Source organism: Lupinus angustifolius, chromosome LG11 (assembly GCF_001865875.1).
Source record: "Lupinus angustifolius cultivar Tanjil chromosome LG11, LupAngTanjil_v1.0, whole genome shotgun sequence".
NCBI classification, from domain to species: Eukaryota; Viridiplantae; Streptophyta; class Magnoliopsida; order Fabales; family Fabaceae; genus Lupinus; species Lupinus angustifolius.
In genome coordinates, this window is record NC_032019.1 from 9,415,305 (window position 1) to 9,428,953 (window position 13,649).

Consider the following 13,649-nt stretch of genomic DNA (forward strand, 5'->3'; position numbering starts at 1 on the left):
GGTATCGGACGTATGAGCTGTACTTCACTTGTATTAGTAGGATTGTTAGTCGAGATCTGACACTTATATTTTCTAAAATCAATCCAACTAACAAACCTTTTTCTACTTAAAGAACTACGTAAGTCTTGATTCCCTTAAGATGGATACGTAGGACCAAAGTCAATCTTGTCAGGCACAACTAAAAAAAATATTTTTTTTCATTTAAGTAATTAATCATTAACTAATTATTTTAATTAATAAAGAGGTGTTCCTTTATTTAATAGTAATAACAACAAATAAAAAATATAGTAATCCATGTAGTTTAGTATAGGGTACCGCTTAAGGTGGGCGGGTGGGGTGCTAATACCTTCCCTACCCTGTAACCGACTTCCGAACCTGGATATCAAAAATCCAAAAAGCCTTTTCTACATTTTTTACAGTAAAAAATGTAGTGGCGACTCGAGAGGTCGCGTAGCCGAAAATCGGGGCGCGACATAATGCTACCAACTTTTTTATTTCATCATTAATCGCACTAAATAAATAATTTTACTAATAATTTGTATAATAATATTATTCAAAAATAATAATAAGAGTATTATATTTTATGATAATGTTATTTTTTTACAAAAAAAAAAAGCTTGAGATACATCTATCACAAAGCAATGAGTTACTAAAATCTTTTTCAAATCAAATAAATGTCAACGTCAATTAATATAATAACTTAATTTCTTTATTAACATGATTATTAATGAAAGTTTTAATTTTTTTTTAAATTTTCTTACCATGTTATTGTAAATGCCTATATAAAAAATATAATACAAATTTTAATGGTTAATCAAAGATGGAGGGATGGTGACCACTGATGGCTTCTTTTTCTCAAATCATCTTCGAACGATCGCGTTACGATATTTCTTTTCATTCGATTAATTCCTAAAATCAACAAAAATATCAATTTTAAATAATATTTAATAAAGTCATTTCCACTCATTAATAAATATCCAAATCAATATTTTTACTAAAAAATAAAAATCGTCAACCATAGGAGGAACTCACGACTAATGATTTCTTTCTCTCAACTCATCCTTCGGATGGTCATGCTACGTCACTTCTTTCCCTATTTAAAACACTCAACCAACAATCACTTTTCAATCAAAAAACTATATAGCATTGATTCCCTATTAACTATAGATGTACGTATGAGCAATGTTCATATTGTCAGACACAACAAAAAAAACTTGTCCCTTTTAATAATTAATTAAATATGTAAATAATTTTAAAATATGAAACATGACATATAACTTAGTGAGGGGTAGTGCTTAAAGTGGATAAATAGGATGTTATTACATTTCCTAATCCATAATCAACTCCTCCTGCAATTACTATATGGTTAGAAAGAGTCTATATATTTATGTCATTTTTTTAGTAAAAAAAGGAAAAAACTTATTACTATTCATATTAGTATATAATGTTATTTTCTTAAAAATATTTTAAATTATGACAAGGTGTAATGTTTTTTGGTAGATGAAAATGCCCAATTTTGAATACTAAATCCACACCTGATTGGTTAAAAACAAATCCTTTTCTATTGTGGTTGTGGTTGGTATAACTATAAAATCCTTTTGATGGTTATATATAGAAATTCTGAACTACATTAAATTAAATTCATGTATTGTATCATTTATTATTAACCATAATTAAATAAATTAAAGAGAAAATGATGTCATTAACAGTATAAGATATATCATCGATCATTTATATTTTATCATTACTGACTCTTAAAAAAATTAATACGAATGAATGATGGATGATACACTACTGTGTATAAATCTTTATACTGTTAGTTAGAGATGGCAAAGTTATCCGCAATCATTTAAATTCATCCAAATAAAATCTATCCAAATTCATATCTTAGAGCAAATGGATTTAAATGAATATAATCCAATGAATAGTGTTGATAATGGAAGAATTCAAATTCATCCATTATATCCAATGGATATATTCATTTGGACGAATATTCAATCCATCCAAAAAACAAAAATTCAAAAAATGGTTTTCTTTACTTTTCAATTTCATCTAATATGCAAGAAAGTTAAATTCAAACAAATTGTTCATTTTTCTCACTCTCACTTTTAATATTTTATTAAATTAATAATATAAATTATAGGACATATGCACGTAGTTAATATTAAAAATTTATTCTTAAGTAGAAAACATATATAAGTATGAGAAAAAATGTATGCAATAACATATGAGTTTTATACATTGTCATTATATCATCCACCATTTATATTTAATAATCATTGACCCTTCAAAAAGTAATCCAAATAAATTGTGGGTGGTGTAATGTTCATGTATAAATTTTTACACTAACAATGTATGGATATTACATTCTATAAGTATTTGTTAAAAAATTTACTCATAGAACCTTAAACATCGTATGCTTTTAGAATATTGCAAATAAAAAAAATTAAAACTTTAAAAAATCAGTTTTTTAAAACTTTGATTTTTAGAAGTATTTTTTAAATTATTTTAAAATGTGATTTTAGAAATATTTTATAGAGATAATAGTTTTTAAAATAATGATTTTCACCACTAGTGTTTTTATTTTCAATAAAAAAATCATCCTTTCAAATCCAAGAAAATAGAGTCATGGATGAATGAGATGGATTAGAATTCATCCATTAAGTTTGGGTATGAATGAATTTAATAGGTTACAATATAATTTAAATGAATTTATATGAATTAACTGATGACTCTACTTATTAGCGTCCAAATCTATTCATTTGTCATCCTTACTATCGGTGTATCTATATTATAAACAATCGTAGATCAAATACTAGGTTCTGATATATGAGGAGGGATTCGTTTACACCTCAAGTTAAGTTATACTAATTACACTTAATCTCAACCATTATTTTCTTAAATCTGATACCAAATGGGTGAGTGAAATAAATGATGAGAGAAAAAAAAATCTTAGATGACATTTAAGTTTCATCTATTTGGTCCGCCGGATTTAAGAAAATTAATGACTGAGTTTGAATTTCTTTGTTGTAGATATGCTGTTGTTACAGGAGGAAATAAGGGCATAGGCTTATCCACATGCAAGCTACTAGCCTCTAATGGGGTCACAGTGGTGCTAACAGCTAGAGACCATAAAAGGGGTCTTGAAGCTGTTCAAAAATTGAACGAACTTGGTCTCAAAGACCATGTGGTTTTTCATCACCTTGATGTAACAGATCCTGCTACTATTCCACCCCTTGTAGATTTCATCACTGCACAATTTGGAAAACTTGATATATTGGTAACAATATTAATATTCTCTAGCATTTTTTAGTTATGGGTTTTCCACTTTTATGCTTAATTGTTGTTTCTTAAAATACAAAATAATGGGTACTGAGTATTTGAAATATGCATTTTGTTATTAAGGTAAATAATGCAGGGATTAGTTCAATAGTGGTAGATGATGTTGCTTTAGCTGCTTCAGGTCTTGAGGTATGTTCTTTAATCTATTTACCTTTATTTTCCTTTGAAGGTTATCACAATTCACAAGTACCAATAGCATTTTGGATTCATTCATGGTCTTTGTACTTCACGAGGTTTGCAATTTAGATCTAAAATGTAAAATTTTAACTCTTTTAAAATGATTATCTTAAAGGACTAAGAGATTACAATTTAAAATTTGACATAAAAATGTCACATGTCATGTGGGGTTAGCTCAAGGGATTATATTATATGGGCATTGAGTAGTATTTAAATGTCTAGAAAAATGACATACGCTCTTACCAACAAAAAATAATATATATTATAAAGTAATATTTATTTATTATTATTAATATGGTTTACAAGTAACATATATCATGTAGAAGAATTTGGAGGCAATTTGTAGAATCTTTTAATATGAAATATCATTATTCTTGGGAGGTCTACAGTAGTTGGGTAGGTAGATCCAGAAATTAGAGTTGTAATACTAACAAATATAAAATTTATACGATTAAAAATTAAAATATAATATTTATATATTAAAAGATTTATATATAGTCAATATATTATTTATCATTCATTTATATCACTTTTATTTAAAAGTCAATAATAAATAAAAATGAATGGTTAATGATAATATAAAAAACTTTTATATACATCTTTTTCTCTAAAAATTAATATTTTTTATCAAACATATTAATTATTAATGTACATACTCCAGATATTCGATGCTTACAAATGTAAGATTATACATAAAAATCTATGTGATGATATTATACCACAGTGATGAAATCTCAAAATATAAAAGATTTAATTTATATTTTAACACTAAAAAGCATATGTCATGACTAATCAAATAATCATTCAACAATTCACCTCTAGTGATTTGTCGCCTGATTTTTTTTATAATAATCATTGGAGAGAAATTCCTTCAACTATTTCATTTCTCACCAATAATATTAAAGTTCAACTAGATTTGCTCTTGGTAATGGGTATTTAGGGTACAAGTCTACAAGAACAGGGACATTTGCATCCACAAACTAATGCATATAATTTAGAAAGTTGCATGAATTTATTACTTATAAAAAATATTTAAATTTTAGAAATTATAATTTATTTTACTTTATTTATATCATTTATATAGTCTATTACAAAATAATTAGTTTTATAATTTAACTCATTCATTATTGTGATGCACAAATGATATTATTATAATATTTTTATATGTAATTTATATTTTGTGAGAGTTGAGTGGTCTTTGTTCCTTAACATAAATTATAAATTAATATATTTATAAAAAAATATTTGACATTATAAATTTATGTTTATATTTCCTGACACCATAATATCCTTTTGCTCTTTCACTATGGATATTCAATATATTTTTAGATTTAATTATATATTTATATATTTTATAATAATCAATACATATAAAATATTCATATAATAAAATATATATAGTAATTTGTCAAGATATTGCAATCACAAAATACATTATAGAATAATAATGTAATAGATTATATATTAAATTAAAATAATAAATAATTATAGTATAAATTTGTAAAATAATAAATATTAAAGTAATCCTGCCATAAGCTATTCTTACTATAACCATTATTTGTACAGACATGTATGTGTATTTTAGCCATATCTATAGCTCTATCCTAAATCAACTAAAAACAAGGTGTTTAGACTCTTGTTAAACCACACACTTAAAATTTTATAATATAACTCCAAAAAAATTAATATCATAAATATTATCTAGTGTGAAAATATTTGTTTAGCAATATGATTAAACTCAAAAGTTTTTATTTAGATTCAATTGGTAACGCTACTAACATTTGAATGAAAACCAATGTCATATTTTCATATTCATGTCGGTTAGTGGTAAGAACTAATCATCATGTTTTTTCTCTCTTCTTTCTGTAGGAAAAAGGTCCTCGTGGTTTTGATTGGAGTAAAATATTAAAAGATGACCAATCAGCTGAACCAGCTATTAAAACAAATTACTATGGACCCAAAGAAATATCCGAAGCACTTATCCCTCTTCTTCAACTCTCAGACTCTCCAAGAATTGTTAATGTTTCTGCTACTATGGGAGGCTTGGAGGTACATGTCATTAGTGTTTTAACCAATTTAATCCAAGTCATTAGTTTAACTATTTTGTTCATTATGTCAACTCATGTGAGTAAGTTTCGTGTTTCATATGGAGAGTCTTTCTTTCCAAGCTCATATATTACATGGGAAAAGTAAAAGGTTCTTGAATTGCATAAAATAAAGAGAAATGAAGTGAGATGGGTAGGAACTAGACTCATATAATGTTCACTTTGTTATCTTTGTTACAGTTTATACCAGATGGAAGGGCTAAAGAAGTACTCAGTGATATTGAAAGCCTCACAACAGAAAAGATAAATGACATTGTGAATCAGTTTCTCGAAGATTATAAAGAGGGTTCATTGAAAACCAACGGTTGGCCTACTCATCTATCTGCATATACTGTCTCAAAAGCAGCATTGAATGCTTACACAAGAATCTTAGCAAAAAAGTATCCATCTTTCTGTGTTAATGCTCTTTGCCCTGGCCATGTGAAATCAGATTTTAGCCATAATACTGGGAATTTCACTATAGATGAAGGTGCTGAATGTGTTGTGAGGCTTGCTTTGTTACCTAATGGTGGTTCCTCTGGTCTCTTCTTCCATAGAAGTGAGGTTAGGCCATTTTGAATGAAGAGTGTTATCATGGACAAACTCTTTGCATGGAGTTTCTTAAGCTATGCCAATAGTAATAATAATTGTGTTGGTTTCTTTTATGGAACATTTGTATCACAAGCCACAATAATGGTTCATGTTTGGAATAATATATGCTGTAGAGAAGCATATCATCTCAGATTTCTACGAAGTGACATATATGAATATTTGGAATAATTTACTACCATTTTCTCTCTGAATTTTAACTCTCACAACAAATCCTATAAATTAAAAAATATATTCGGTGAAACTATTATTAGTTTATTACTTTCAAATGTCTACTCATATCTTTTACTTATAAAAATAAAAAATATATATAATTGATTAATTACAATTATAAATAAAGAAGTTGTAGTGTACATAATCCTATCAACATGTTATTGTGGAAAGGAGAATCTCACTTCTAACCTTCTTATAAAACACTTAAAAAAACATTGGTTTTAGTATATACATGTTAGTGTCAAAAATCCTATCATCCTACTTTTTAAGACTATACTTAAGATAAGAATAAAGTATTTTTATTTTATTTTATCCCTTACCAATTGGGTAAAGAATTAATCTCTTTTGGTGTATATAATTGTTTCTTCTAATAAATGTTACTTCTAAGGATCGAACTATTGATCTTATGATCATCTTAAAAATCTAATAAAACTTTACACCACTAAATTAATATATTGTTAGTGGAGTATTTTCTTATTAGAGGAGGATCTAACATATTCATATTGTTTTCAATGCCCAATTGATGTAAAAAGATTGTTGTTTTCAATGAATTACACCTACATTCCTCCTCTACAGGGTTTTCTTTTAAAAGAATATGAGGAATTCCACTCAATTATTTTTTCATACTCCCTCTAGAGTTCTAATTTCTTAATGGTGGTGACTTCCTTTGTTTCTTTGTTTTGCACTTTCCTCCTTTTTATTCTCCCCCTCTTTCATGGATAGAGTGAGCATGAATATAACTCAAATTATATGGGAGGTAGCAAGGCCAAGGATACATTCTTCAATTAAACTTTCTATATCACCCTCATTTTGTGTCAATCAATGAACATAATTTGTAGTTTCTTGGTATACTAAAATGACAGTAAAATATACCCACTATCACTCTAAAAATTTAGATATTCCATTATCTACCATTTATTTGATTACTTTTTTTTTAAATTAACAATTATTAAATATTAATCGTGGATGATTCAGTTTACATCTTTTTCTCTACCAAACTTGATAACAATACCATTTTTGTTATTAAAAAAGGGAGGGGTCAAGTCAGTTAAGTTTAAAAAATTTATTCATGAAATCCAAAAATAGTTTGAGTTAGTCAAATATTTATAAGCAAAGGAAATTGGTGTATATGTGATGATCTAAATTGAGAATGGTGTTGGAGGGGAAGAGGTTCTTTGTGGCGGTTCACGTAGGCGCCGGCTATCACTCTCCTTCCAACGACAAGCCACTCCGCTCCGCCATGAACCGCGCTTGCCTCGCCGCTGCTTCTCTTCTCTCCGACGTATCACATAAACACACACTCTCTCTTTCTCTTGTTATTCTTTTTAACTGTGTGAGACATACAGCATCAATAACTCATATTTTCTTCATTAGGGTTCTGGACAATGCATCGATGCTGTTGTAGCCGCTATTCGAGTCTTGGAGGTACTTACTTTTCATTTTTATCTCTAATTTATTATTATTATTATAATTGAAATGGAACATTGAGTGAAAATATTGTATTCTTTTGTTGTTGAAGGATGATCCTAGCACCAATGCAGGCCGAGGATCCAATTTGACTGAAGAAGGAAGTGTTGAATGTGATGCCAGCATCATGGATGGAAAATCTTCAGCTTTTGGTGCTGTTGGAGCAATTCCAGGTTAGTACTTCACATTTCAACTTCAGTTTAGAATCTATGACTGTTGGTCTAAAGTTCTTTACATTGTCAATACATCACCATTGATTTGTATTACTTTTGTTTGAGAGTCAATGATAATTAACATATGAATGATGAATGATTTGCTGACAGTATAAAAATATTTGTATTGTCAGTGTATACTTATTAAATCCTTCCAATTTTACATCATACATTCAATCAGAAAGGGCGGCCCGAAACATGAGACTTCCAAGTTCCAACTAATATAAGGTGTAGAGAAGAGAGATAGAATGAGATGAATGAAATGTTATGGATGATGTGATAGAGAAGGAAGAGAGATATAGAAAGAAAGATGAAGTGTAAATGGAGGTGTAAGAATATTGTTGGTGTGGGATAAGTTGTAAAAGGATGATGTAAGAGAAACAATTGTAGTTATATAAGGTTTGATTCTCATAAGCTCACTGTATGTTCTTCCAAGTGCACCCTTATTTGGGGAATTTAATCTATCATCTAGTGGAATATTGTTTATAGTTTTAACTTTACCTTTTGATTACTTTAGGCTTTGGAACTTAGTATTATATGTCAAATGTTCTATCAACTTTCTATGTATTTATTCCAGTCATTATAGACCAGGTGTTCGAAATGCTATACAAGTTGCTGCTTTATTGGCCAAAGAGCAAAAGATGGGATCTCAATTGTTGGGTCGAATTCCTCCAATGTAATCACTACTCAATATCTTTGCATTTGTGCGCTAAGCATTTCCATGACCATGTATCTGACATGAATTTTTGTGCTGTAATTATTCAAAAAAAGCTACTTGAAAAGGATTTTTAATTTGTTACTTACAAACTCAGTTTCATTCTCACCACCATAATCAATGTTTAAGAAAACTTTCTTTTTTTCACCTCATGTGTGTCCATGTTTCTGCAGCTTCTTGGTGGGGGAAGGGGCTCACAAGTGGGCTAAGTCTAAGGGCATTGCTTTGCCAGAGAGTATAACAGATGCCAATGAGGTCATATTTTCAATCATGTTTTCAACTTTGCACTCAAACTTACCTTTAGGTCATACGACTTTAAAGTTACATTCATGGTTGTTAATACTCTAGTGTTAATAAGTAAAATACAACTTTTGGTCCATCTTGTAACAGTGGCTGGTCACAGAAAGAGCAAAAACACAATGGACAAAGTATAAATCTATGGTTGAAGCAGCTAGACCTAAGACGGACAACTCTCTCGAAGGACATCCTTCTATCTGTCAAAGTACTGCTATACCAGGTATTTAGTAGCACACTCCACAAGATCTTACCCTTCTTTCTGCTTGCATGCCCATGATATCAATCAACAGAAAATGCTCCTACAAACCTGGACAGACCTTTTCTCATGAAAATATGGAAAGCAGAATCAGATTAAACTCTTGAAATCACATGATATGATGCTAGGATATAAAGACTCTCAACTATCATAGGTCATTTTATTTTAATCCCAAATGAAAGCCTCCTAATTAAGTATTGGGGAAATGATAGCAACTTAAAGGAGCTTGCAGGGTCCATGGACCACATACAAACAAACTAAAAAATAAAAAAAGCAAGGGAACTAATTGCTTATGGCATAAATGCATTCGGCAGTATACTATTCCATTATGCTCAAGTGCTTGTGCTTATACGGAAATAGCTAATTGCTAACAAATTATATCATTTGAATTTTTCAAAGGAAAAGAAAAAACTTACCATGTTATCATCTATTTTCCAAGTCTTCAACTATTACTTAAGTATGATACTTCCCATGAACTTTATCAGGCCAAATCCACACCCTCTTATGCTTTTACATATTCAGATGATGCTTTGGAAGATCGCGTAATGGACACGGTTGGGGTTATTTGTGTGGACAGCGAAGGGCATGTAGCATCTGGGGCTTCCAGTGGTGGTATTGCTCTGAAGGTTAAGGACCATTTTCTTGGTTTGCTTTCCCTCTAGTGCTCCATATTTCCATGTTAAATTAATAAGTGATTACTCATAATGTATACTAAACATCACATAGGTTAGTGGACGAGTTGGATTAGCAGCGATGTATGGTTCAGGTTGTTGGGCATCATCAAAAGGTCCCTTTGGGGCTCCATTCATGGCTGGCTGTTGTGTCTCTGGTGCAGGGGAGCACCTAATGAAAGGATTTGCAGCTAGGGAGTGCTGTGTTTCATTGTCACTGTATGTTTGACAATTATCTCTACGCTTCAGTTGTAATGTGTCTATTTGGTGATTTAGTTTAATTTTTGAAGGAAAATGTTTTCGTTCTTCATTGATATACTGGAAAATATCGCATTTGGGACCTTTTCTTTTATGGCCTAACAGAGTTGTTTTTTAGGGGCCTTTTGGCACAGAAATAAGGAGGGGTATTCAAAATCTATGACTATGACTTCCACACGTGATATCTTTTCTATGGTTGAGGTTGAGACATGTGATGTGATAAAGGGATGCTTTTATTGGAATTTACATATTGATTACAAATTTATGCTATGGTATTGCTGACTGGATTTTATATTGGGCACATGTTAGATCAAATTGTTGAAAATATCTTTGCAGAATATTTTAATTATTCACTTGAGAAATGGAGTGATGAAAGAGGCATTATTATCTTAAATTTACTTGCTGAGTAGAATTGGTAGGCTTGAATTTGGCAAGACAAAACTGCTGTTTCTTCTGGGTGAATGTTGAAAATATTATCTCTTGAACATCTTGCTGACTTTATATTTTATTTGCTTCAGAAATTAAAACTTTGGTTTTTAAGCATTGTTGCCTAAATGCATTAGTTATTTACTTTTTGCTTTGCCTAATTAGCTTTGTGGATCTTTCTCATGTCGACTTTCATTCAGCTCGCAATCTGGTGCTGCCTCTGCTTGCACAAAAGTTTTACATTCTGTTGCTGAAGATGCCAGTCGATGTGGTACTGATAGCAGTGCAGGGATCTTGGTTGTGCAGTCAGATATAACAGTGAGTCCCTTAAACTTTTCTAGTTCATAGTTTTGTGAAGATTGCTTAATCTGTCATTTTATTTAGGATGAAGGAAAATCATCAAGGCTGAAAGCTGTAGAGATAGTAGCTGCTTACACTTCCTTATCTTTTGGAGTAGGATACTTTGGAAGCTCTATGGAACGACCCAAGGTAGCATAGTTATGTGTTTGATTTTTTGTAAAAGATTTGAGATTATTATTATCGTGTTTGAATTTTAACATGAAGGGCATGATCCAAAAAAGTGTAGAAAATTTCTGATACCTAATGTTTTAGGTTTGATAAGATATATTGAATTTAACATGTTTGCTATACCCTTTAGCATCTAGTTTACCTTATCTAGCTTGATCTTCATCTCCCCTGCTAACCTTTTAGATATTAATGCTTTTACATTCTGTTATGTTCAAGGTTTCAATTCTTAGGAGTACAAAACAACAAAGCCAGAATACGATTGATCAATTTGGAGCACGAATAGATCTTTCAAATGGATAATTGTTGAGACAATGGATAAAAATTCTTCAATGCCAATTGTGCTGATTCTATAGCAAATTACAGAGCAAAGATGTCCTTATTTAGCATAATCGCCATCTTGGATGGGTCATTTATTGTTAGTTGATTCCATAGGAGTGCTTCTTAGAATTTAGTTTTCTTTATTGTGTTTCTTTTCTTCTTGTGTACCAAAAAAAGAATTCCTAATTCTGGGGATTAATATGATTAGTGTTTACAATTTTAAAGACAAATAATCATTTCATAAATAATATACTCATAGGATTGGTGCTTAAATTTTTTTTAAAACTATTAGTCTTTGTTATGAAATTATTATGTAAATAGTTGTCCATAAAAAAACATGTATTATGTACCCAAAAAACATGTAATAATATTATGGCAAAATAGTTTTCACCAATATAAGTTTTATAAAAAAAACTAATATAGCAAGATATGTCAAAGATTAGGGAAAAGACAATTTTTTGCTGAGTAATAAGTGTACCCTTTATGAAGTGAGGAAACATAGATTGAAGTATTAGCCACAAAAGGAAATATAAAAAATGAACCAAATTACTCAATCTTCATCACGTGTTGATCTGGACCTTCCTTCAATGTCTTAATATATGCTTGGAAGATGTGCACCCCAGGGTAAGTTAACTCATGCATATTTTCTCAGCAAACAAGAGTATGATCATGTCAATCTAATCAGCTTAATGCGTCATTATACTTTCATACATCTATATGAGGATGATTACTAATATGAACTTCCAAGAACCTCTTCCTTTTAAAACCAGATTTAATGTTGATTCTGATAATTTTTTCAGATAGGTATATGCATCTTTGTATAAATAAGCAAATGAAACAAGAGAAATTTACAGTCTCATTGTTATTTCTACACTTGTTTTTGGTTGTTCCTAAATACTTTCACAATGCCAATATCTTATTTCTATATTATAGTAAGATCCATATCAAAATTGCATTCAGTTATGCAAGGAAGAACAACAAAGAATTTCTATTGGGTATCTAAAAAATATCGAACAGGTTGCAAAGCATTAATCCAGACAATTTTCTATTAAAATAACTTTTTGCCTAGATGAATATTCCATTGATTACTATGAAACTTAAAATAATGGACTCAATGGGGGCGGCTGCCAACTCCAGTGGCTGCTACCAGGGTCGCAGGTTATGCTGCTAGATGTTCATCACCTTCACTGGTAGCTGTGTAAATGAGGGTATTCCCCAACAGCCTTGCAACCCATATGATTTTAAGATGCAGACTTAAAATAGATCAAACTAATGCCAAGTCATTGCATAGATTTCCCCAAAAACAAAAAAGACCTTGTATAGAAGCTCCATGTCACCCTCTCTTGGAATCTGAAGCATTAAGTAATAAAAGAGGCAAAACATTGGACTAGCAAAATCATACATGTTCTAGTGCTGCATTGAAGATGTAATCATTAAGAAATTATCACATATGTGATGTTCTTTCTCACCCTCAACTACCAGGAATGGTATTAAATCCTTTTAGTTATTATGGCCATATGAATTAGGGTGTGTTCAGTGTTTTGACAGCTAAATATCATACACAACAATAACCAAACCTTTATCCCAATAGGTGGGATCAGCGCAGCTAAATATCATATAAACATTAATAAACTATGAACAAATGTGTCCAACATGCATCATTCAGGACTAAGGAAGAACAAAAGCTACACTATTACATATAAGATTCATATAACCTCTTAACTGAAGGCATTGAAATCAATCATATTGCATTAAGTAGTGACAATATCTTCATCGAAAGTTCATCCACTGGGTCAGCTAAAAAAATAGTAAAAGTTTCACCTGCAACAAGTGTACAATTCTACATAAAGATATACTAATTTTATGTCATTGGTGTACACTTACCAACAATGACATAAAACATGCTATTCAATAAAATGCATGATTGAAAAGATCCACCAGAGTCTTCTCATCTTTCCCTATCTTCAAATAAATTATGGATATAGAGGAATACAGCCCAACAACCAATTAAAAATTCCACTCTAAAGTACACCACGAAAACAACAACACTCCAAGAACATGTTCCTTCCCACATGC

At 30.3% G+C, this 13,649-nt stretch overlaps 3 protein-coding genes across 3 annotated transcripts in view; all 3 read left to right on the plus strand.

The window, feature by feature from the left end:
- Positions 1–6,316, plus strand: part of LOC109361380 ((+)-neomenthol dehydrogenase-like) — a gene marked incomplete at its 5' end in the record, with an annotated part of 22,571 nt that extends 16,255 nt beyond the window's left edge. Inside the window, 3 exons of the mRNA XM_019606880.1 lie at positions 3,406–3,471; positions 5,389–5,568; positions 5,805–6,316. Of these exons, the coding sequence (XP_019462425.1) occupies positions 3,406–3,471; positions 5,389–5,568; positions 5,805–6,182 (624 nt within the window). The remainder of the gene's footprint in view (positions 1–3,405; positions 3,472–5,388; positions 5,569–5,804) is intronic.
- LOC109361379 ((+)-neomenthol dehydrogenase-like) overlaps positions 1–6,383 on the plus strand; it is a 38,284-nt gene extending 31,901 nt beyond the window's left edge. The window contains exon 6 of the mRNA XM_019606879.1: positions 6,207–6,383. The gene's annotated coding sequence lies outside the window, so the exon portion shown is untranslated. The remainder of the gene's footprint in view (positions 1–6,206) is intronic.
- Positions 7,541–11,804, plus strand: LOC109359204 (putative threonine aspartase). The gene is made up of 11 exons (XM_019603775.1): positions 7,541–7,707; positions 7,800–7,850; positions 7,945–8,065; positions 8,696–8,780; positions 8,993–9,074; positions 9,210–9,336; positions 9,895–9,998; positions 10,099–10,262; positions 10,928–11,045; positions 11,112–11,216; positions 11,472–11,804. Exons 1-11 carry the CDS (start codon positions 7,576–7,578, stop codon positions 11,553–11,555), a joined length of 1,173 nt encoding a protein of 390 aa, XP_019459320.1. The 5' UTR covers positions 7,541–7,575; the 3' UTR covers positions 11,556–11,804.